The 23786-nt window shown below is 46.8% G+C and overlaps 1 protein-coding gene across 1 annotated transcript; it reads right to left on the bottom strand.

The window, feature by feature from the left end:
• NHLH2 (nescient helix-loop-helix 2) lies at window positions 17583-23338 on the bottom strand. The gene is made up of 3 exons (XM_021089993.1): window positions 20518-23338; window positions 19787-20114; window positions 17583-17998 (listed from the first exon to the last, which is right to left on the bottom strand). Exon 3 carries the CDS (start codon window positions 17988-17990, stop codon window positions 17583-17585), a length of 408 nt encoding a protein of 135 aa, XP_020945652.1. The 5' UTR covers window positions 17991-17998; window positions 19787-20114; window positions 20518-23338.

Raw genomic sequence — 23786 nt, 5'->3', positions numbered from 1 at the left:
TAGATGTGTTTGTTGTCTTCGTTGAGGCGTATACATATGTCAGAATCGATCAAAGCTTACACTTTAGACGTTGGCAGTTTATTACTATCTTTTAGTTATACCTTTAAAAATATTTTTAAAGAAATATGACTATTTCTATGTGTTCTTATGGAGTGATTTCCAGGATATTAGATGAAAACACAATATAAAAAGAAGTACCACCATTTAAGAAATTGAAAGATAGGATATCTATCGATATACATTTTATTTTATTTTATTATTCTTTTTTATGGCCGCACCAAAGGCATATGGAAGTTCCTGGGCCAGGGATTAAATCTGAGCCACAGCTGTGACCTATACTGCAAGTGTGGCAACACTGGATCTTTTAACCCATCACACTGGGCTACGGATCAAACCTGTACTTCTGCAGTGACCTGAGCTGCCACAGTCACATGCTTGACCCATTGTGCCAGAGTAGGAACTCCTCAAGTAACTTTATTTATTTATTTATTGCATGGAAGTATATTCATCAAAATGTGTTTAAACTTCTATTTTTTATTATTTTTAAATTTTAAAAAGTACTATAGTTGATCTACAATGTTCTGTCAATTTCTTCTGTACAGCAAAGTGACCAGTTATACATATGTGTGTATATATATATACATATACATATTTTTTCTCACATTATCCTCTATCATGTTCCATCACAAGTGATGAGATATAGTTTCCTGTGCTATACAGCAGGATCTCATTGCCTATCCACTTCAAATGCAGTAGTTTGTATCTATTTAACCCCAAACTCCAAGTCCATCCCACCCCCCCACCCCCCACTTGGCAACCACAAGTCTGTTCTCCACATCCATGAGTTTGTTTATTTTCTGTAGATAGGTTCATTCGTGCCATGTGTTAGATTCCAGATATAAGTGATATCTTGTGGTATTTGCCTTTCTAAGTTCACTTAGTATGAGAAGATCAAGTTCCATCCATGTTGCTGCAATGGCATTATTTTGTTCTTTTTTATGGCTGAGTAGTATTCCATTGTGTATATGTACCACATCTTTTTTTCTTTATGGCAGCACCTGTGGCATATGGATGTTCCTGGACCAGTAGTCGAATCAGAGCTGCAGCTGCCAGCCTACCACAGCCACAGCAACATGGAATCCGAGCCATGTCTGTGACCCACACCACAGCTCAGAGCAGCACCAGATCCTCAACCCACTGAGCAAGGCCAGGGATTGAACCTGTCATGGACACTAGTCGGGCTCCCAACCTGCTGAGCCACAACAAGAACTCCGTATACCACATCTTCTTAATCCATTTATTTTTTGATGGACATTTAGGTTGTTTCCATGTCTTGGCTATTGTGACTTGTGCTGCAATGGACATAGGGGTGTATGTATCTTTTTCAGTGAAAGTTTTGTCCGGATATATGCCCAGGAGTGGGATTGCTGGATCATATGGTAGTTCTATATTTAGTCTTCTGAGGTACCTCCATACTGTTTTCCATAGTGGTTATACCAGTTTACATTCCCACCAACATTGAAGGAGGGTTCCCTTTTCTCCACAACCTCTCCAGCATTTGTTATTTGTAGACTTATTAATGCTAGCCATATTTAAACTTTGTAGATTTATGGTTTATTGAGTTTTTGCAAACATATAGTCATATAATTACAAGCAGGATATAGAATATTTCCACCATCCCCCAAATTATCCTCATACTTTGTTGTCAATTCTCATACTCATCCTATACCAGAGGCCTGATTTCTGTCCCTATGACTTCTGCCTTTTCTAAAATGTCATATGTATGGACTAATACAGTATGTAGCCAATTGTATCTGACTTCTTAGCATAAAGCTCTTGAGAATCAGTCATGTTAACCTGTGTATCAATGGTTCATTCCTTTTAACTGCTGCATAGTGTTCCATTGCATGGATGCACTGTAATTTGTTTATTCACTCATCGGTTGATGGACATTGGGGACATTTTCACTTTAGGGATATTATGAATATAACAGCTGTAAACATTCATGTATATGTCTTTGTGTGAATATATGCTTTTATCTCATTTAGGCAAATACCTAGGAGTGGAATTGCTGGTTGTTTGGTAAAGTGTATGTTTAACTCTACAAGAGACCGCCAAATTGCTTTCCTAAGTGACTGTACCATTTTACATTCCCACTAGCAATGTATAAGTGTTCCAGTTGTTCAGCATACTTGCCAGCACTTGGTATTCTAAGTTTTTTGGTTTTTTAAGTTGTTTTGATAGTTTCATTGACATCTCATCATGGATTTAATGCTGATATCCCTAATAACTAATGATATGGAGCATTTCAACATGTGCTATGCACCATCCATATCTCTTTTTCAGTGAAGCAGCTGTTTAAAATATTTTGCCTGGTTTCTAATTGCATTGTATGTTACCTTGCTGAGTTTTGAGAACTCTTTATGTATTCTAACTACATTCTAAAACACTTTACTTCTTCAAAAGGTCCTCGAAGAAGGTATTATTATACCCATTTTATAGATGGTGAAACCAAGGTACAGAGAAATTAACTTACCCAAAGTCTCATGGCTAGTAAGTAGTGGTGGCACTGGGATTCAAAACCAAGCATTTTTGTTTTTAGAGCTCTTACTCTGAACCAACAATCTGCAGACTTTCAGTAAGAAGCCAGATAGTAATTATTTTAGATGTTATGAGCCATGAAGTCTCCGTTGAAACTATCTGATCCTGCCACAGTAGCTCAAGGGCAGCCATAACCAAGTAAACAAATGACTGTGGTTGTGTTCTAAAAAGCTGTATTCATGTACTGTACACTGAGATTTGAATTTCATATAATTTTCACATCATGAGTATTGCCAAACCTTGATCTAAACCATAATGCCTTATAGCTTTCCATCTGAACTCCTGGCACTTTCCATCCATGGATTCCCAAACACCAAAGTCTTAAGCACTTTCTGCAAAATACTTATCTTCTTATCTTAAAACCATATGTTCCTTTTACAGTTACTCATACTACATGAGCCATGATGGCATATAAGTACTCAGCAAATATTGGTTGAATTGAATTCAAATAACTGTACTGAACTGGCCTGTGGATGACACATTTCATGCCTAATCCTCTTCCCAGCTTTTTTCTCTTAACAATTAACTAGGTACCTTCTCCACCGCTGTTGTTCTTTGCATGTCCTCCATAATAACAAATTTGTAATGTCCTCCAAAATAGTGGATTTAATGATTTCATAAACATTCATCTTCCTCTCTGTCAGGTTTCCATGTTAGACCCTCTTGAACAGTTTGCCATGATGTTCTTCCAATCCCTCTAGTTGATTACGTAAATATTAATTGAGGGCTTGTCATATACCTGGCACATCCCAGGTGCTGATGATGCAGTGGCCAACAAGGCAGGGTCCTGCCTTCAAGGAAGTCACAACCTAGGGGAGGGGTCAGAGAAATAACTCGGCCAGTGCCATGCAGCAACTGGTGCTCTGATAGAGGCTGGTAGAAGGGGTTATGGGAGCATTTCGAAGGCTCCTCACTTGGGGAAATCACTCAATATCAGTGGACTCTTGCCAAGAGCCTTGCATTTTGGTCTTATAAGCCCCACCCTCAGGAGGGCAAAGGTGAGGGGGATCTTTGAAACCATCTTTGCACAGTTACCTGGTCACTTTCTGAATCCTCCTCTTAACCCATTTAATGACTTTCATATGCAAGAAGCTGAAGCATCACCTGTGCCCTGGATCCCTCTAATTTTACACAGGAACTCCACAGACACTGGAGACATATTTTGGCTTCTTCTTGGCTGCACCGCGCATTCTGACAAGGGTCCGAAAGGTGAGCAGCAGCTTTGGAACCCTAGTGGATTCCCACTTAATCTCACTTCCTGCTCTGGGAAGAGAGAATTCCAGGCAGCACTGCCTGTTCCACCATTCAGATCAGCCTACTTTGCCTCTTTTTTTTTTTTTTTTTTTTTTTTTTTTGTCTTTTTTGCTATTTCTTGGGCTGCTCCCGCGGCATATGGAGGTTCCCAGGCTAGGGGTTGAATCGGAGCCGTAGCCACCGGCCTACGCCAGAGCCACAGCAACGCGGGATCCGAGCCGCGTCTGCAACCTACACCACAGCTCACAGCAATGCCAGATCATTAACCCACTGAGCAAGGGCAGGGATTGAACCCGCAACCTCATGGTTCCTAGTCAGATTCGTTAACCACTGCGCCACGACAGGAACTCCCTTTGCCTCTCAATGTTCTTCTTGAAACTGGTTTTTCCTTAAGCTGTGAATCTTTCCCAGTTTGAATTTCCCAATTTGAAGCCTGTGAATCTTTCCTGATTTGGACCCCAGGATGTGGCTTCCTCCTTTTTTTTGGGTTCACTCTGGGGGCTTGGCCAGGCTGCTTGCCCCTCATGTTTGTCAGAGGATGAGAATACCATTGCCTGTGCTTATGCCATACTAAAGGCCAAGGAGTCTGGATTAGGGTTTGCATTGCAGGGGGAGGAGCAGGGCTGTGAAGACCACAAGTTGCTTCAGTACCCAGTATTTGGGTAAGAAAGGCAGGATGGGGTGGGTTCCGTGTTGGGAGAGAAGAGTTTCCCATCAGCAGCTTGTTATATATACCATCTTGAGATCATGTCCTCTTTTTATCATCGTAATTATTATGTGAATGTTCTGCATATTGATTGTGCCTTTCCTCCAAGGAGCTGGAGACTGTGGCCCCTTCTGCAAAGCCCATTGTGCTTTAATTCCAGAGGCCATCTCTTACTGTCACCATCTCTTTGAGGGGCAAACCTCCAAGAGATACCGACTGGCCAACAGAAGAGAAAACCTGATAAAAATTCCCCTGTTCTTTGTACTAGAAAATAATTTTAGCATCACACTCTGTCCATCTGGACATCATTAATATTGTCAACCACTCCCTTCCGTAGCCTTTAATGTCTAAATAATTACTCCCTGTGGCCATAATCCGACATGATGTCACTCCCCTCCTGATTTGCATTTCATAGATAACAGACAGCTTGGGAATTACAGAAGCTTTGTGAGCTATTCTGAAAGCCTAACACTTACTCCCACCATCACCTCAATCACATCAAGTCCCCTCCTCTAAATCTGTCACCCAACCGCACAGCCTTCCCCCCAGCCAATTACCCTTTTCCTTCTGTTACACCATCACTGGTTCTGTCCATACCAAGCTCATCATCCTGACTGATAACTGGAAACAGAGTTGACTAATCCGGACCTTTCAGTGCTTTGCTTGACGGGGGTATCCTTGACTGGAATTTTGTCTTTTCATTCCTGTGTGTGGTAACCACTCCTCCCAATACAGTCCGCACTTTTTCACTTGGTAGTCTCACCCTTTTGCAGACACACAGCCACCTGCCTTGGTAAGCCTACTGTCGCGGGGCAGGCTCCTTCTTTAGTCTCCTCGTGGGTGCCTTCTAGGCCACTCTTTGGTCCCTTTTCCCTCAGAAAGCCATGGACAAGCAGAAATGCTCCTCAGGAAGCCAGGGAAGAGTGAGGCCAGGGTGTAGGCTAATCAGAAAACAAAAAGTTGTTCTCTTTTTGAACACTTAGTGGCTTTTCTTTTTTACCTCTTTTCACGTTTTTCCCTTTAATTTCTCCTTTTTGGAGTTCCCTGGTGGCTTAGCAGGTTAAGGACCCAGCATTGTCACTGCTGTGGTGCAAGTTTGGTCCCTAGTCTGGGAACTTCCACATGCCGTGGGTGTGACCAAAAAAAAAAAAAATTCTCCTTTTCTTACTCCATCCTCATTCAGTCCTCCTTTTTACTGACCTCTTCACCAACTCTTGGCTTCCATTTTCCCAGTTGGCTGTTTTTCTTTTCCACGTCAAGGTGTGGGCTTTGTCTACACAATACCAAGCATCTGGATATATGGTAGAGACATGCTGTCACATAGCCAGATGTTTCCAAACATCTGGATATTTTGGCACCCCGCAGCCACAACAGCTGGAGAGTGGAATTAATTTTTCACTTTGCAGTCAGCCCTTGACATCGGATGGACAGAGCCTTACCAGCCACAATCTGAGCGCCGCCCCATTATCTGCGAGCAATTCTTTGCTCAGCTCACACGGGGAAGTGTCTCTGTCAATCACTTTATTGTTGATGAAAAGAGGAAGGACTGTGTCTCTTCCTGGGCCTGCAGCACACCAGCACTCTCTGCTGCAGTTCTTTTCTTACTGAAAGCGTTAGTGGAATATGACAATTGCTTTAACCTTCCTGCCCCAGAGGCAGGGAGAAGAAAGAGTCAGATGTGTGAAACGCTGTGTTCGCCACACAGTCTGGAGAATGTGACAAGGACTTGCTTCTTATTAGAACCGCTCTCTCTGCTTTGAGATCCCCCGCAACCCCGCCCTCGCGCCCGCAGTCTCTCTTACATACTTGGTAGGACGGCTCTATTTACAAGAGAGCAATTGACGCAATTTATGATTCCCGTCCGCGGGGTTTCACCAAAGACCCACCTTATCCCACATTAGGTTTGTGTTTTTCTCAGGTAGCATAGAAGAGCCTCACTCTGCCCCACCGCAGCCCTCAGGAGAAGGCTCATCTCATCACTAGAGGCTGCCCTAGACAGCAAAGCGGTCGTGTTGTCTCTGCTTATATCTGGTGGCCTCAGAGGAACTTCCAGAAACCTTCGTGGAGCCGCATTCTCCCTCCCTCACGCCACCCCCACCCCACCCCACCCCACCCCCACCTCTCTGAAGGACAAACCCCTGCAGAGGTGCTGTAGCTGTGCCCACCCTAGGCGACAATCACGTGGTACATCTGTGTCTACACGTGCAAATTGGTGTGGCTTAAATTGTATATGTGTGTGTGTATGCGCGCGCGCTAGACCAAAAAGCAAGGGAATAGATCTGTTGGCTGTTTCTGTTTTCAGGAGATTTGGTGGAATAGAAACCCAGCCCCAAGTCAGCGCAGTCTGAAAACATATCCGTCAATTTAGTGAAAACCAATTCCACTGTGACTCCTGGCGGGCGCCGCGTAGACGCGGCCTAAATGGCCACGGGGCGCGGTGGGTCAGTGAAGAGCTCGGGGGCACGGGCGCGCGCCTCGTCCCCAGGGTGGCCATGCCACCCCGCTCCACAGCCTCTCGGGTTCGCACAGGCCGGGCTCCTCAGGAGGCGGGCGAGTGGCCTCTCCCCTCCCCCGCCTCCCCCTCCCCGCCCCCCGTCCCCTCCCTCCCTCCACCTTCTCCCAGAGGAGGTGACAGACGGGCCTGTAATTTGGTTCCATTCGCTCGACTGGAGCAACACCTGCCCCCCTCCCCTGGGACGCGAGGGTCTCATCCCAAACCGTACAAGCAGCCAAAGACACATCCGGGTCCACATGCAAATAGGACGGCACCGGGGAGCGGCCTGCGGCTCGGCGGCCACTCGCTGCGTTCTGCCCACAAACCAGGAACATCAAAACCCTCTTGAAGCTCCAACTACTAAAAATCACCCCAAACTTCCACTAGGGTTTCAGAGATTACAAAAATTAATCCTGAGCTGTTGTAGCAAAGAATAGCCCCTCCCACGCACACCCTGCGACGGTAAAAGACAGCGGCTGGCTTTTGCCTACTGACGGCAAAGTCCAGAAGCAGGGCGACAAAGCAGTGAGGTGTGCAGGAGTGTGTGTGACAGCCCTAGGCCCCTGGCCGGAGGGTCCATTCCTCCATGGGCTTTTCTTTGTGCGCCTTTTTCGTACCCACAGATAGCCTCCCAAGTAAGAACGCTGGTTTCTCTTTGCATGTATTTAGAATTATGCAAGGGCACTAACCGCTAGATCTTACTGAACATTTCCAGAAGCCTAAATGTTGTCAGGTCCCCCTGCCAGAGTGACTCATTCTGGCTCGTCCTAAGGTTGACACAGAGCAAGGAGACGGGCCGCTTCAGCCCCCAGCCCTCTTCAGCCAGACTCAGACCACGTCCTGCATGGATGTCTCTGTCACCTCTTCCTGGTGAGGTCTCTCAACAGGAGACAAGTCTCAGAGGCCAGGCCAAGGTCTATTCCAGGGCCCAGGCTGCTTAAAAGAGAGTAATGATCCTTTCAATTGCTGTAATGCTTTTCCACAGAAAAGAAACTTTTGTAATTTTTTTCCCCTCTTTTCCTTTTTTCAGAATATAAGCTTTTGAGTGTTCCTGCCCTAAAGCTTCATTTCCCATTCAAATCCTTACTGGCAGCGTGACCTTGGCCACGTCATCTGACTTCTCTGTGTCTTGGTGTCTTGTCTGTGACTTAGGAATAATAAGAGCTCCTAAATCACTGAATTGTTGGAGGATTAAGTGAGTTAATGGGAAGTGCCTGGTGCAGGCTAAGTGCTAAGTGTTTGCAGTTGTTTTTCCTGATATTGTTCTTAGTCTTCAGGCTACTAATTACACGCTAGTGCAGGCCTTGTGAACTTTGTGTGTGTGGAAGGAGCACGGGCTTGGTGTCAAAGGCTTCTAGGTGGTTCTGCCGCTGAGAGCGTGTGAAACTGGGTGAGTCACTGAACCCCTCAGAGTGTTGGTTGTATCCTGGTGCCCCGCCTGAGGGACTCACAGAGGTAGCATATGTGACAGATTTGTGACCTGAAAGGAAAGGTCCGTGCTAGGGGCGCTTGTTACTGTCGTTAATGGTCCTCAGGCCTTCATAGGTGCTGCTGCCGGGGGGTGGGAGATAAAGGTAGGGGTCTGGCAGATCCTCAAATCTGAGTATCCAGAATGCTTTCTGCTCCATGTCAGCCCCTCACCCCAGTTCCTGACCAACAGCGAAGAGAATCCATCTGAACACTTGATTTTACTTTTTTTTTTCCGCTTTTTTTAGGGCTGCACCTGCAGCATATGTAGGTTCCCACGCTAGGGGTCCAATAGGAGGTACAGCTGCCGCTTACACCACAGTCACTGTAACATCGGATGCTTTGACTTTTTTAAAGTCTGCCTAAGTTGGCTCTGGCCGTCTGTCCACTCTGTTGTGTTCTGGTGACCCGTTCTCCGTCACCCTGGCTGTAGTTAGGCAGCTGCCAACGGCCAGCCACCCCCAGCACAGCCTGCGTGGCAGCCTTGAGCATGTAACATCTTCTGTGCTAAACAGCCAGTCCTCAGGCACAGCCATCCAGGGTGGGGCAGGGGGAGGGGAGCGAGAGGGGCCCTCATGTCCAGCAAGGGAAAGTGCCAGTGTTAAGGAGGACCAGAGTGAATTTTTAAAAGAGGAGGAAGTCTTCGAGGAAGACAAGCCCACTGGCTGGAGGAAAAACATAATCAGGAAACGTGGCTTAGGCCAGCTGCGAAATTCTCCTCAACATGTAGGTGCTCCCTGATGATATATGTTCAGGAAATACTGTGAATTTGTGTCACGGTAATAATGGTATTTACATGAAAAAGAAAAGAGTCCTGGGAGTTCCCGTAGTGGCTCAGCGAAATGAATCTGACTAGCCTCTAGGAGGATGCAGGTTCGATCCCTGGCCTTGCTCAGTGGGTGAAGGAGCTGGCGTTGCTGTGAGCTGTGGTGTAGGCTGGAAGCTGCAGCTCTGATTTGACCCCCAGCCTGGAACCTCCATATTGCCTCTGGTGTGGTCCTAAAATGACCAAAAAAAAAAAAAAGGAAAAGAGTCCTTTAACTTTTAGAAATACTTACTGCTATACTTGTGATGTGAAATGGTGTGATGTTTGGGACTTGTTTCAGGTCACCCAAAGGGTAATGGGGAGCTTGGGTAAGACTGTTAATGAAATGTCGATTCCATTAGAATCGAGCATACGGTCCCTTAGCTTTGGTAGATGTTCTTAACTTGTTCATGAGAGGGTTTTTTTTTTTTTTTTTTTTTAATGTGTTGCTCAGAAGTTCATGCTGATTGATTATTACTCACCAAGCCCTAATTGGCTCACATCTGAACTGAAGCAACCTCCCGCCTTCCTCCGACCTCCCCTCTGGAGCAGCTCCCCTCCCTCGCTCAGGGACGAGCCCCCAGCTCTCCCACTGCTCTGCAGAGTCGGCTCTGGAGGATTTTCCTTCCTCTCCTGACTTGATCAGTCTGCCCCTTTCAGGCTTCAGATCCCAGTGTCCTTTTCCTCCCACTTCTCCCATCCTGCCCTCAGGTGATCCTGGGGAGGCCGCCCATCTTCTGCATCCATCAGATCCTACCACTCTCTCTCTGATTCAAGAAGCTCGCCAAGGCTTCCCTCTTCTTTCTTCTTTTAAATTGAAGTTATGGTTGATTTACAATGTTGTGTGAGTTTCAGGTCTACAGCCTATATATGTATATCTTTTTCAGATTCTTTTCCATTCTAGGTTATTATAAGATATTGAGTATGTATCCCTGTGCTCTACAGAGCCGTGATGTTTTATCTGTTTTATCTATAGTAGTGTGTATATGTTAATCCCCAACTCCTAATTTATCCTTCCCTTCCACCCTTTCACCTTCGGTAACCATAAGTTTGTTTTCTATGTCTGCGAGTCTGTTTCTGTGGGGGAAATAAGTTCATTTGTCTCACTTTTTTAGATTCCACATATAAGTGATGTCATATGGCATTTGTCTTTCGCTGTCTGGCTCAGTATGATAAGCTCTAGGTCCATCCCTGTTGCTACAAATGCCATTGTGAGCTCTTCCTTTTCTTGCTGTCTTTCTGGAAGGATCACCAAGGAGATGAGAAATGTCCCTTCTTACCCAGAAATATTTAGCAGAATTGAACAGGAAATTTCAACAACTTCTCTCTTAATTACTTCAAAAATAATGTGACTATTTAACTTTTGAAAAAAATTACCTTCCATGAGGACCAGTACACTAAGAGATCTAAAGGTGGCCTGCGTATGTTCTAGGTGTTTTACTTGAATTAACTCAGTTCATCCTCTTAATGATGCTACAGGGTAGGTACTACGACCACACATACCCCCATTTGACAGGTGAGAAAACTGAGGCACAAAATTAATCTGTTCAGGGCCACAGCGAGTTAGTAGGAGAGCCAGGCTTCGGAGCACTCAGCACAGTGTGAAAAAAACAAGATGAAAAAAGAAACGGCATAGGCCAGGCCTCCCACAAGGTGGAGTGGGGTTTTCAGACCTGTACATGACTTTAGATGTGTGTGTTTATGGTTTATTCTGTGGATTACTATTTACTCATTTATGATGTTTTCTATCTTAAAGGGCAAGGGCTATTCCTGTCTGACTTTTTGTAGTTATTATTACTTTTTGTCTTTTTGCTATTTCTTGGGCCGCTCCCGCAGCATATGGAGGTTCCCAGGCTAGGGGTCCAATCAGAGCTGTAGCCACCTGCCTACACCAGAGCCACAGCAACGCGGGATCCGAGCCGCGTTTGTGACCTACACCACAGCTCATGGCAACACTGGATCCTTAACCCACTGAGCAAGGCCAGGGATCAAACCTGCCACCTCTTGGTTCCGAGTCGGATTCGTTAGCCACTGAGCCATGACTTTTTGTAGTTAATATGAGTCATATGCAGATGAGTACAGTTGGTAGAGACCACAAATCATGAAGACATAAATGAATTACTAATGGATTATTTTAAGCTTCTCTCATACAATTTCCTATGCACACTATAAATACAAAGTTAATAATAATTGTTCATATTTGTCAAGCACTTACTACGTTCTTCCTAGTCTGGAAACACTCTGCCTTAACCCAGGGGAACCTCATAGCAGCATTTGAGACAGGTGCCTGTACTGTCCCACCCCACACATTTGAACTTGGAGGGAATACAGTTACATGTTCAACATCACACATTTAGAAGAAGTTGGAGCCAGGGTCTGAGCCTGGCCCCAGAATCTTGGGTCTCAGACACAGGGATGGGGAAAACAGATAAATTCTGGCATCAAGATGTTTGTACCTGGAACTCGGGAAGAGCAGAGCAGCTCATGCTACCCAAAGAAATTGAAAGTTTTGCAAAGTGGTTCCACTTGAGTTTGGTGACTATGGAATTGTTGGAATTTTCTGGGCAAATAATAAGGTTGGAGGAGAGCATTCTAGGTGGAGGGAAAGCAGTGCGAGTTATAAAGGACAGGTTTCTCCAGGGAAGTGAAATCTGAATTGGGCAGGAATATTTAATCTCAGGGAGAGGGCCTGAAGATGATGCTAGAGAGGGTCTGAAACAAGGCTGTGAAAGGGTTCTGTGCCCAGAGAATCTGAGGTTTACTTTTTTTTTTTTTCTTTTTAGGGCCCCATTAGGGCATATGGAGGTTCCCAGGCTAGGGGTCCAATCGGAGCTGTAGCTGCCGGCCTACACCACAGCCACAGCAACGTGGGATCCAAGCCACATCTGCAACCTACACCACAGCTCATGGTAACGCCAGATCCTCAACCCACTGAGCAAGGCCAGGGATCGAATCTGCATCCTCATGGATGCTAGTCAGATTCATTAACTGCTGAGCCACAACAGGAACGCCTGAGTTTTACTTTTTTATGGGTATTGAAGACCCAAGAAAAATGTCCGGGCAACGCATGACATGCTAACTTTAAAAGACAGTTCTGGAATTCCCGTCGTGGCGCAGTGGTTAACGAATCCGACTAGGAACCATGAGGTTGCGGGTTCGGTCCCTGCCCTTGCTCAGTGGGTTAATGATCCGGCGTTGCCGTGAGCTGTGGTGTAGGTTGCAGACGCGGCTCGGATCCCGCGTTGCTGTGGCTCTGGCGTAGGCCGGTGGCTACAGCTCCGATTCAACCCCTAGCCTGGGAACCTCCATATGCCGCGGGAGGGGCCCAAGAAATAGCAACAACAACAACAACAAAAAGACAAAAGACAAAAAAAAAAAAAAAAAAAAAAAAAAAAAGACAGTTCTCAGGGGCCGAGTGAGGAGGGGCCTTGATGTGCAGAGGGGTGTGGGTGGGGGAGGCTGAGGAGCCAAGCTTACCCATGTGGTGGTGAAGAGTGATACCATGGATGGTGTCAGCGCCCGAGCCCTCCAGGAGGGCCTGGGTCAGGACTGCCACTAGCCAGCAGTGTCTTCCCAAGGGTTTAGCCCCAAGCCAGGGCACATGCTTGACTTGGCAAGCAGAACACAGGCCGTCTTAGCATCCACGTGGTTGGATGGCTGGGTGCTTGCTCCTTTGGTACGTCTGATATGAAGCTTCCCCCGAGCATGGGTGCAGAGAATGGATTCAGCGGCCAAGGGTGGGGTGTGTGCCTGGTATAGCTGGCTCTGTAGCAAACGAAAGCCATAAAACATGATGGCTAAGGGCAGGGGTTTTGATGAACTAACAAACATGACTTCATGGCCCTGGGCAAGTTATTAATTTCTCTAAGCCTCAAGTCCCTCATATATTTATTAACTGGAGACAAAAGTACCTACTGGCTTGGGTTGTTGTGAGTTAAATGAGATAATGCCTGCGAAGCACTTAACTTGGTAAGCCCACAGTACAACGCATAGCTATTAATATGTCTCTTAATATATCTCCCACTACCCATGCTAAATAAGAGAGCCCTTCTAAGCCTGGGAAAAGCGTATCAGCTGTACAGGCATCCAAGTTAGCTTCCCCACCCCCCTAACCCCTGCTGCCCCCATCTCTGCGGGAGGAAGATGGGCATCCAGAGACAGATGTGATGGGACCTGGATAAATCCCAGCATGACAGAGGTCAGCTCTATCGACTTACCTCATCACAGCAATCAGGTGATGCCTGTTCATGGGGTAGGGACCCTGGGGGGGCCCCAAGAACAGGGTTCACAGGAGAGGCAGGTGTTCCTGGCCCCAGTCCTCCATCTCCATCCAGCCTCATTTCTTACGCTGACCTCAGGCTGCTCTGCCTTTCCCAAAGCATCCTACCAGTCACACTGCCTGCTGCTGCCCTTCCTCTTGCCCTCTCCATGCAAGGGAAGAGATTGGGGGGGGGGTGTTTTTTGCCTCATTTTTTGGTCTCTTTTGCCCAGAACTTTTGCCCCTTTTCTCTGGATGTCTCCGAACAGTGGCAGAAGTAAGGGCATGTCCGGGCATAGAAAAATGGAGCACAGGTGTCCTTGTCAGCTGGGCCAGGTGGGGCCAGGTTTTCTGGGGGGCAGCAATGCCCTGGTAAGTTGTTGAGCAGCGGGGTGCAGAGCGCTGAAGGGGAGAGAAGCAGTAGGGGGAACTGTGGTCCGGGAGTCTGCCTAGGGAGGGAGCAGGCTGGGGGTCACGGTGAGGCTGCTGCCAGTGGGGAATGGTGAGCCATCCCCAAGGGCTGTGGTGGTGCCATGCGCACAGGTCAGGTTAACAGGATGCAGGAAGAAAGGACCCTCGGAGTGGCAGCAATTGTGGAGGCTGCTGGTTCAACAGACCTAGCTCTCTACTCAGAGGTTACGTCGTCAGGGCTTTGCTAACAGCTCCATCTCAGATAATGCCCTCCACCAGCACCCCGTTCTCTGTTCCCTTCCTCTGCTTTATTTTTCTTCACAGCATTTAGCAGTGCCTGAAATGAAACATGGTTTCTTTATTTGCTGTCAGCCTACTGCTCTTCTCCAGTAGACTTTACCTCCTTTGTTGCTCTATTTTTAGTACCTAGACCAACCCCTGTGTCCAGCAGGTATCTGTTGAATGTAAGACTGAGTGTCATCCTCATTATTCAGAGAAGACTCTACTTCCTTACCTTTGACTGAATATGCACTGAGTCCCTGCCACGTGCTAGGGAGGAGTTAGTTACCCTCTGGACCAGCAGAGTGCCACAGCGGTGCCCTTCTTCTGGGGGGGCTGCTCACAGCCCCGGATGTGAGTTGATATTGCAGAGATCCTCTCCTGGGATCACATGGGCTGTGTACCTGGGAAGGGATGTTGCCCTTTGTCCGTGTCTGCCCTACGTCCAAAGCCAAGGGTGAGGGCCTGTGTCTAGAGAGGTGAGCTAACAGGTTCCTCCCGGATATCAGTGGTGGGGGGCTGTGTTGGGCAGTTGGAAGTTTTGCTCATAAACCAGGAGAGGGAGGCCCTCAGGAGGTTTCCAGAGGCCAGAAGTTGACTTCATTTCCTTGGCGTAGGAGCTGGGCGGATGTTTCTGCCCTACACTAGAGAAATGCTCTGAGGACCGGGAGTAACCACCGCACCACACTCCTCCAGGTGGGAAGGAAGACCTGCAAACACTCAGGCCAAAGACTGTGTGTGTGTGTGGGGGGGGGGGGTGGGGGCTAAGGAACCAACCCATGCTGTAGGGAGCACGGCTTGATCCAGATGCAAGGCCACAGAAGCCACTATTATTTTTCATGTCCTCGGAAGTGCTTTCCTCAGCAAAAGAAGAGAACAAAGTCTCACTGAGGAGGCATCTGAACCTGACTACAAGATACCTGGGTGCAAGGTGAAAAGGGCTCGTCATCCCAGATGTTTTATAGATACAAAATCAAGCATCCGCATAACTGTATTTTTACTTTGCACCCAGAGACTTGGTGTGATACAGACTCATAGTTGATAACAGTCCCCATCTGTGTGCACATAGTCGCGTGTGTGTAGTTTAAGTTATCCACGTCTGCTGCTTGTGGACAGAATATTTCACGTTTTTATGTTAATTACAGGCTCTTGTAGATGACATCCTTCCTATCTCCAGGTTGGTCCGGGGATTAATAATACGTTCTTGCTGCAGATGTCATGTCCTAAATCTATGTCCTGATTAGGCCTTCTTCCCAAGTGCCATGAAGACAGAGTGTCATCATGTTCGTACTGTTAAGTAGCCATGCGACTCAGTGCAGGGCACTTAGACTCTCTGGACCTCAGTTTCCCAACTCTAATTGGAAGAGGCTGGGTTAGTGACTAAGTCTGTTTTTAGAGCAAAAGAATCCATGATTTGAGCCACCTTTTTGTATCAACATGACAATTTTTTTCTTCATTGAAGGAAGCATGATCTAGGTCACCATCATATGTGGGGCATCTATTTCTAGACGGCTCAGTGTCCAAGTTGAGGAAGAGAATCAGATAGTTCAGTACATGTTAAGCTTTGGTTTTGTTGTTGTTTTTAAAATGAGTTCCTTTCTGAGGGGTTGAGTCCATTAAGATACTTCATGCTCTGCCAGGATGTTCATTATTTTTAGACAGTATGCTTAAAATAAAGGAGATGATTTTATTTGATACTTTTATTTATATGCAAAACAGCGCACCATTCATGAGATATGAAAAACTCGTCGGATAGAAACCAGATTATATCTATTTTCACTACAAAATATTGCATTATATAAAGCAACAGAGACACAAAAAAACCCTGAAAAAGACTAAAATCTTTGGATAGCAGATGTGGTTTTTTTTTCTTTTTTTTTTTTTTTTCTCCCTTGTCTCTAAAATACACTTTTCGTTTTAAGAGTTTCACAGCTGAGAACATGAAACATTTTCAGGTTATAGACTTTTCTTTTTGGTTGTCACAGAGGAAAGTAGTTCTGAATTTTTTTTTAGGAAAATAACTTAATTTCCTAAAATCATCCCACACACAAACATCACACACACACACACTCACAAAGAAGCTACTCTCCTTATAAACAGTTTGCAAAGTACTTTCCAGACATAACTACAGATAAGGATAACAACACTTAACTTTTTTAAAAAACTATAATAGTGAAGTGCTAGTGTTGCTGATCTCACAACAAAAGAACCTTTCAGGAACAAACATCTTAATATATAAAATATGCTTAGAAACGGGAAGATGTGGGAAGTTTGTTATACAAGTGCAATATAATTAGAGGAAAAAGAAAGACCACAGTATAATCTCAACAAACACGTAAAAAGTTAGACATAATTATTCCACAGGAAAAAGTGTAAACACTTGACTATAAATAAATTGGCACAGAGTATCCAAAGTAAAATTATCACCACTCTGAAAAATAAATGTCTTGAAAAAAATACTCTACTCCTTCTAACATAAATAAAAATAGGTTGTCTTCTTCTAACTGCACCTATGGGTCCACATGTTTAAGGTCACAAATAGATGTTTTTGGATATATAAAGGGGCACTTCGCCTGACAAAGCAATCAGATATTACATTTTCCACTTAAATATGGATTTTCCTGTCCGCATCCACATCAGACCTTGGGGTGAAAATCTCACCAAACTCAAATCTTCCCACAATATCTGTTTGTTCCCAATATATGTTTTAACCTTATCAAACATTCTAGGCTTGTCTAATTTGGATTCTAAGGTAAGCTTTCTTTTCATAACCAAATAGAAAGTTTCCTGTTGCACCTTTGTGCCTCGGAGATTTCCCCACCCACCCTCCCCTCTGAATGTCTGGTGCTTTGTCAATTAGAAAAAAATCCAGATAGTCTAAAGTTAGAAGCCTAGACTCGGAGCTTCTGCCCTCATTCTTTCAAAACATGAAGGTCTGTGGGAGATAAATGGAGAACTCAAAGTCTCCATTGAGCTAAAGCAACAACCCTTAAAGGGGTCCTAACACGTGGAGGGGAGGCCTGGAGGCCCCTCATCTCGGTGCCTCCTGGAGGTCCGTCTGGCCTGGAAAATCCCCCCTGCGAACCCCAGGGTTCCCCAGGCAACCCCACCCTTTGGAGTCGGAAACCTTCCAGAGTTGCCCTGCTGAGCAGAGAGACACACGTTGTGAGCCTCTTCCCCCGTCCAAGGCGGCGGCAGCGGCCGTCGCGCTGAGCCACAGCCTCCTCCTCCATCCCCGCGGCGGCCGCCCGGGTGGGCCGCTTTTCACCCACCCCGGGCCAGGCGGCCCCCCGCGGCGCCCCCAGCCCTACACGTCTAGGACGTGGTTGAGATAGGAGATGTAGCAGATGGCCAGGCGCAGGATCTCGATCTTGGACAGCTTCTTGTCCGGGGGCAGCGTGGGCAGCAGTTTGCGGAGCTCGGCGAAGGCCAGGTTGAAGGCCTCCACGCGGATGCGCTCGCGGGTGGCGTGGGCCGAGCGGTATTTGGCCGTGGCCCGCCGGCGGCGGCGCTTCTCCTCGCGGCTCAGCTGCTGCGGGTGCGGGTAGAGCGCGGCCCGGCCGCCGCCCTTGCCGTCGCCCTCGGCCTCCTCTACCTGCTCCAGGTCCGACACGCTGCCCAGCACCTTGGCGTCCGCTCCGCCCAGCGATTCTGGGTCCGAGTGCGCCGAGCTGGGGTGGTCCGAGTCGGCGGCTTGGTCCGGACTCAGCATCATTTTGGAGGCTGAGGGGGAGTCAGAAAAGCAATCAATAAAAGGAACGGGGGTCTTCTTGGGATAGGAGTGACGGCGGGCCAGGGCCTCCGCGCGCCGGGGCTGCCTCCCCAGGGGAAGCCGGCGCGCTCAGGGGATCGGGCCCAGCGGGGAGCAAGCGCGCCGAGGCGGACAGGCCGGAGGGCCAAGCCCCGCGCCTCCGTCCGCGCGGGAGCCATCGAGGCCCGAGCCGCATCCTGGACCCGACACCGCGGCCTGCGGGAGGCCGAGACCCGGTCGCCTGCCTGTTCCGGGGAACGAACGCAGGCCTGCCAGGCCGCCACTGGGTTTTGCCTCCTTCGGCCAATTCTCATCTCGGCCATTCCGCCCCCCTCACTTCTTCTCCAACCCGCACAAACGAAAGAATCCAAAGGACGAATCCATCTCGGTTTTGCGGGGGCGGGGAGATGCGGAGCGCGCTTCCCGACCCGAGGGCCTGGGGCGAAGCCGCGGGAGAGCCGGGAGCCCGCGGGTCTCACGCGGGCCTGGGGCGTGGGGGCGGCCAGGGCTCCAGAGGAACCCAATCTTGAGCGCTGACTGAGAGCAGGCGGCCCGGAACGGGTAGGCGTCCTCGTCCCCCCCGCGCTTTTCCGAAATAATAAAGAGCCCACTAAACAAACGTGGAGGCTCCTTTCAACAGCAAAAGACTAAGAGCCCCTTGCAGGCTCCCGAAACACCATCTGTCACGCAGACAGCCACACGCATCGGGGACCTAGGGACGCAGCGACGTGGGATAAGACAATGCGCCCGCAGCCTGCCGACCATCTCGCGGGAAAAGGCTGGCGGCCGGGTGGCTGCGGGAGGAGAGGCTGGGGAGGGAAGGGAAGGGCCCGGGGCCGGGGGGTCGGGGAAAGTCGGCGCCGCGCCTGAGGCTCCGGCCGGAGCCGCAAACCCCGCCCGCAAAGTTCGGCTGCTCCCGGGTGCGGAGTCTGGGGCTGGTACTTGTCCCCGGGCGGCCTGGCCGAGGCCGAGCTGGTCCATCCTCAGCTTTCCTCTAAGGGTGCGCTCCTGGAAAGGCCGCCTTGCCCACCTCCTCCTGGGCGCCCGGAGAACCGGCCCCGATCGCCCGCCTACTGGGAGGGGGCCGCTCCCAGCCGTGGGGCTTCGAGGAAAATCGGGCTTCGAGAAAGGGGCCGCCAGGCAGGGAAGGCACCTGCGGGGGCTGCGCGCGCCGACTGCGGGCGCCGGGAGGGAGGACCAGGCTGAGAGCCTGGGCCCTGCGCGTGCCGCCGGAGGGATGCTCGCCGGGGGAGAGATCGCGCCGGCGATGTGCGGGAGGGTTCGCTCCTAGACAAAAGCGGGGGCTGTGCGTACCGCTCTCAGCATCGCGCTTGCTTAGGAGTGAATTTGGCTCCAAGGTGGCTTTCATTTTCCTGCGAGGAAAACAAGCCCTCAAAGGCAAAATAAAAGCAAATGTTCCAAGTGAACTACTTGTGATTCCCTGCGGGCTTTTCACGGATACGTGTATAAGTAGAACAACTTGCACCTACACCTTCCCCTTCAAAGCGTATAAATAAATAGATAAATAATGGAAAATCACAATAAACAACAACGTAGTTGTAGTTCGGATAAAAAGTTCCTGGGTGCCCTCAAAGCATGTTACATTTTCCCCCAGCTATCTTTTAAAAATATTTATAAATGCCCTGTCGTGTATGCATTTTGTTTCTTCAACCATTGACTGAAATACATCTATAAATGAGATATGAATGATCTAACTTAGTTTCAAGCTGGGAAAAAAAAATCAGTTAAAGGAGGCTTACCTTGTAAAAGCCTTTTCGATAATCTTTTCTCCAATCTTTTAGAGTTAAAATTCCAGGGAATAGCGGGGAGAAATTCCGAAATATATTAAAAGCAGCAAATATTTATTACATTCAGAAATGAAAAAGCAGCTGTCATCTCGCTGGTGTCCACAGCGAGGGACGATAATGTCTCAGGATGTGGACGATGTGAATGATTGTTCACTTAGTTGATGGATCAAAAACGCCTTTTCCTTTTAATTGTTCTCACACATTTCGGGAAATTCGTTGTTGATTTTTTTTAAAAAACGAGCTGTTGAAAGTCTTATGCCTCTTTTCCTCTTCTAGGTCTCTAAAAATAACAAAAGAGATGCAGAGATAAACACAATCACATCAAAGGGCTGATTCCTCCACTTTCTAATAGCGGAAGAATCAATAAGAAAGATGGTTAAGATAAGATTCCGCTCCTGTAGGACTCCTTTCCTTCCCTTAATACGTCTGAGCAGAAACCGGGAAGTACAAGGCAGAGATGCGATCTTGCTCAGAAGTAATTTTTTTTTTTTTTTTTTTGAGGTAAGGCTTTGTTCAGCTGATGTCTCCCCAGTTCCCAGGAACACAATACTGTAACTCGGGACTAAGCTTGCCTCCTCCTCTTCCCTCATTTACTTTATGTTGTATAAACAGACACCTATTTCCAGTTTCAAAGTCTTTCAAGGCTGGGTTCCATCTCCCACCCACCCCCCTCCTTTCTTTACCTTGTAGCAAAATACATATAGTCAGTGGCTTGGAGATGCTTGGAGAAAGGTTGGTGAAAAGTGAATGTCTCCCGGAATAACAGTGACAGGGAAGCGGAGAAAGATGCGAGAGGGTGTGAGAGCCTGAGCAAAGAGGCAGAGATGCGTGTGTGGCTTCTTGGCTCTCCGGGTACCAATTGATTCAGCCTGGAGATGGTGGAAGAGATAAAGGCTTAAGCAGGGGGATGGAATTTTTTTCCCTAAATTGATATTTAATGGGAAATCCTATTGGACAGAAACCTGGACATGAGTCACTTAATTGGACTTGACATCTGTCACAGTGTGGGAGTTTTCACAGCCCAAATATTTTAGCAGATCAGATTCCCACTGAATCTGTGCCATAAAATATAGCAGTTGAAAGCAGTCCACGATAGAAACCTTAGCTTCTAATCAGAATTTCTAGCCATAATCAGACTGTTTCTCTTTTTCAAATTATTGATGCAATATTTAAGGGCAAATAAACAACATATTGACTAGGAAAAATTCTCCTGACGTATTATAGAATGAGTACCTTCCCTTAAAGTCTAGGATACTATTTGTGTCCAGAACATGGAAATATGGACTCTATATGGTTGCCACAATAAATATATTCAGATATGCAACAGCTAACATTTATTAATGATCCTTTACAATTTAAAAGACATTTCAACAAGGTTTGATTAAGCATAATTCATATTTTTGAAAGATATCTATCCTGCCACTGGATTAATTTTCCCATATATGCTAAAAACCTTTCAATAGATTAAGTCACTGGGGACACTGAGAACAAAATCTAGGTATTGCAATTTCAGGGATCACTGTATGAAACCATTCTACTTTTCTGAATATGTTTATTTTTCTCTTTACCCACTCATTCATTCAACTTAAAAGATGGCATACTACATGTGTTGATTACTGCGGTTCATTCTTGCTTATTTTAACATGTGAATATTTAGCCATGTGGCAGTGCATTGGGCCAGAATGTAAACACACACAAACCATTAGTGTATTCCAGCACATACCTTTGCCTTACCCGATTCTGTGGCCCTGAATTTATATGCCTTATGACAAAAGGGAAAATCTAGTTCAATTATTTTGCTACCTTATAGAGATGCTGATAGTCACCATCAAATTATATGTTATTTGCAATCATTTTAGTTTTTTTGATTGTGCAAGTTCAAAAGAAATAGAGTATTACAGCCTTACCCCACCTCCCCAGTTCCTGGGGCAGTATTGTGGAGAGAGGAGTCCTCACTTTCCCTCCTTGATCAATTTTCCCTTAAAAACAGGTTTTATCATCAGGGGAGGGGGTTGATCAGCCCACTCCTGAGAGTGACCCTCTGGGTTCCTCATGGCTGCCACCATTTCTATTTGCCTTTGCACACTTTTTTTTTTTTTTAAATCCTTTGGGAGATTTCTGGACCGGTATGGGGTTTGCAGGGGTGGGAGGAAGTTCATGGAGTGCCTCCACAGGAAATGGGCAGTAGCACTTTCCAGCCTGGCCTCTGCCCAGCCCCAAAACAGAAGTATGTTTACAGATCCCAGGACATTTAAGTGAAGGCAGAAGCCAGCCACATTTGGGTGGTAATGGGAACAGGTGAGTTGATGAACTCCCGAGGTGGCAGAGAAGGAAGGGTTTCCTAGTTTGGCTAGCAGAAGCCAACACTGAGCATTCACACATAGCTGGAAGTGTGCAAACAGAGACACACCTACAGTTACCCTCACCCCCCATTACTCACACAGGCTGGCGAGCTCTGTTAGACCACAGGATCCATGCAGACTGACAGATTGAAAGCCTGGTGGGTCTAATCATCAGAGCTCATGAGGCAACTGCTAGAGAGGGAAGCCACTGTATCTCTGGTCACCCTGATGTTGGGGGGACTAGAGGAAATGGGGAGACCATCCAGGGCATCAGATTCTGCTGTGGTGTCCAGGCACACTCTCTTTTATATTCACATTTTTCGCTTCCACACTGAGAGCTGGCACGTGAATCAGTTAACATAGGAGTAAGCCCGTGTAAACAGGTACACACTCAGATCCATGCATAACCATCCCTGGACACATGGTCATGGCCACACACATGGATTCACACTCACTCACACGCTCTTCCAGGAAAGCCTCCCCCTTCCCCACTGCCACCTTGGCCTTTTCTAAGACCTCCCTGGCACAGATGGGTCTTCCTTCTGTGCCCCATAAGCACTATTTTCTGTTCTCCCTCAGAGACTACATGTTGTGTGCCGTGATTCTTGGTTCCTGTACCTGGGTCTCCCACTAGGCTCTGACAACTCCGGGGAGGACTGTAGCTCACGTGGCCAGCACCCCTGTCTGAGTTCGACACATTCTAAGTACTCAGTACATCTATGGTGAATGACTCCCGGGGTACAGAGGCCCCCAGGATGTTTGTAATACAGAAACACTTCCTCCAAAGACATCCAAGGTTTCAGTTGTACTGTTTCCTGTCCTCTGAAAGTGAGGCTAATAATCCTGCCCAACCCACTTCCCAGGCTGGTTATGAAACTCACCATATTTTATAAAATACTAAGCACCAGGCAAATGAAGATTTTATGAACTATTATTCCTAATAGTAAATAATATCATTAAACTAGTGGGGGGGAGGTGGTAAGCAATGATGAAAAAAAGCCAGACCTCCTGGCTCTACCATATGCCAGCTGTGTGAACTTAACCGAGTTACTTAACCTTTCTGGACCTCAGTTTTCTATCTTTGAAATGGGAATAATAAAAGTATGTTATGTATATATTTTTTTCTAGAGATGAGCAAGATAATCTGTGTAACATTCTTAAATTAATGCTTAATTTAGTCATATATATAATATTTAAATATATATTTAGTCATGATAAATAAGTGAAGAGATATTAATGTTAATATTATTGTTATTCACTATAAATATATATAAATAAGTACACATTGAGAATAAGAAATATAAATGAAAGTACACAAAATATGTACATATCCATTGTAGTCACCACATTTTGTTTGTGTGTGTCTGTGTGTGTTTGTGTGTATATCTAGCAGCTAACCTAGAGTGAATATGTTCCCTTTCTCAAACACAGGTCAAGAGCCTTTTACACAATTAACTCATTTACCTTCCCCACAAAGCTATGAGGTAGGTCCTGTTGCATACAAGGAAACTGGGACACAGAGAAGTTTATTCAAGGTCACGTAGTTAGGAACTCTCATCATGACTCAGCAGTAACAAACCCAACTATTATCTCTGCGAAGAAGGGTTCGA

The sequence above is a fragment of the Sus scrofa genome, chromosome 4 (assembly GCF_000003025.6).
Source record: "Sus scrofa isolate TJ Tabasco breed Duroc chromosome 4, Sscrofa11.1, whole genome shotgun sequence".
Taxonomy (NCBI): domain Eukaryota; kingdom Metazoa; phylum Chordata; class Mammalia; order Artiodactyla; family Suidae; genus Sus; species Sus scrofa.
Note: the sequence above shows the minus strand (reverse complement) of the source record. Positions and strands in the feature narration are given on the sequence as shown.

Excerpts from the sequence above, each read along its gene's own strand:
- NHLH2 (XM_021089993.1), bottom strand. The coding sequence starts at position 17,990 with ATGATGCTGAGTCCGGACCAAGCCGCCGACTCGGACCACCCCAGCTCG.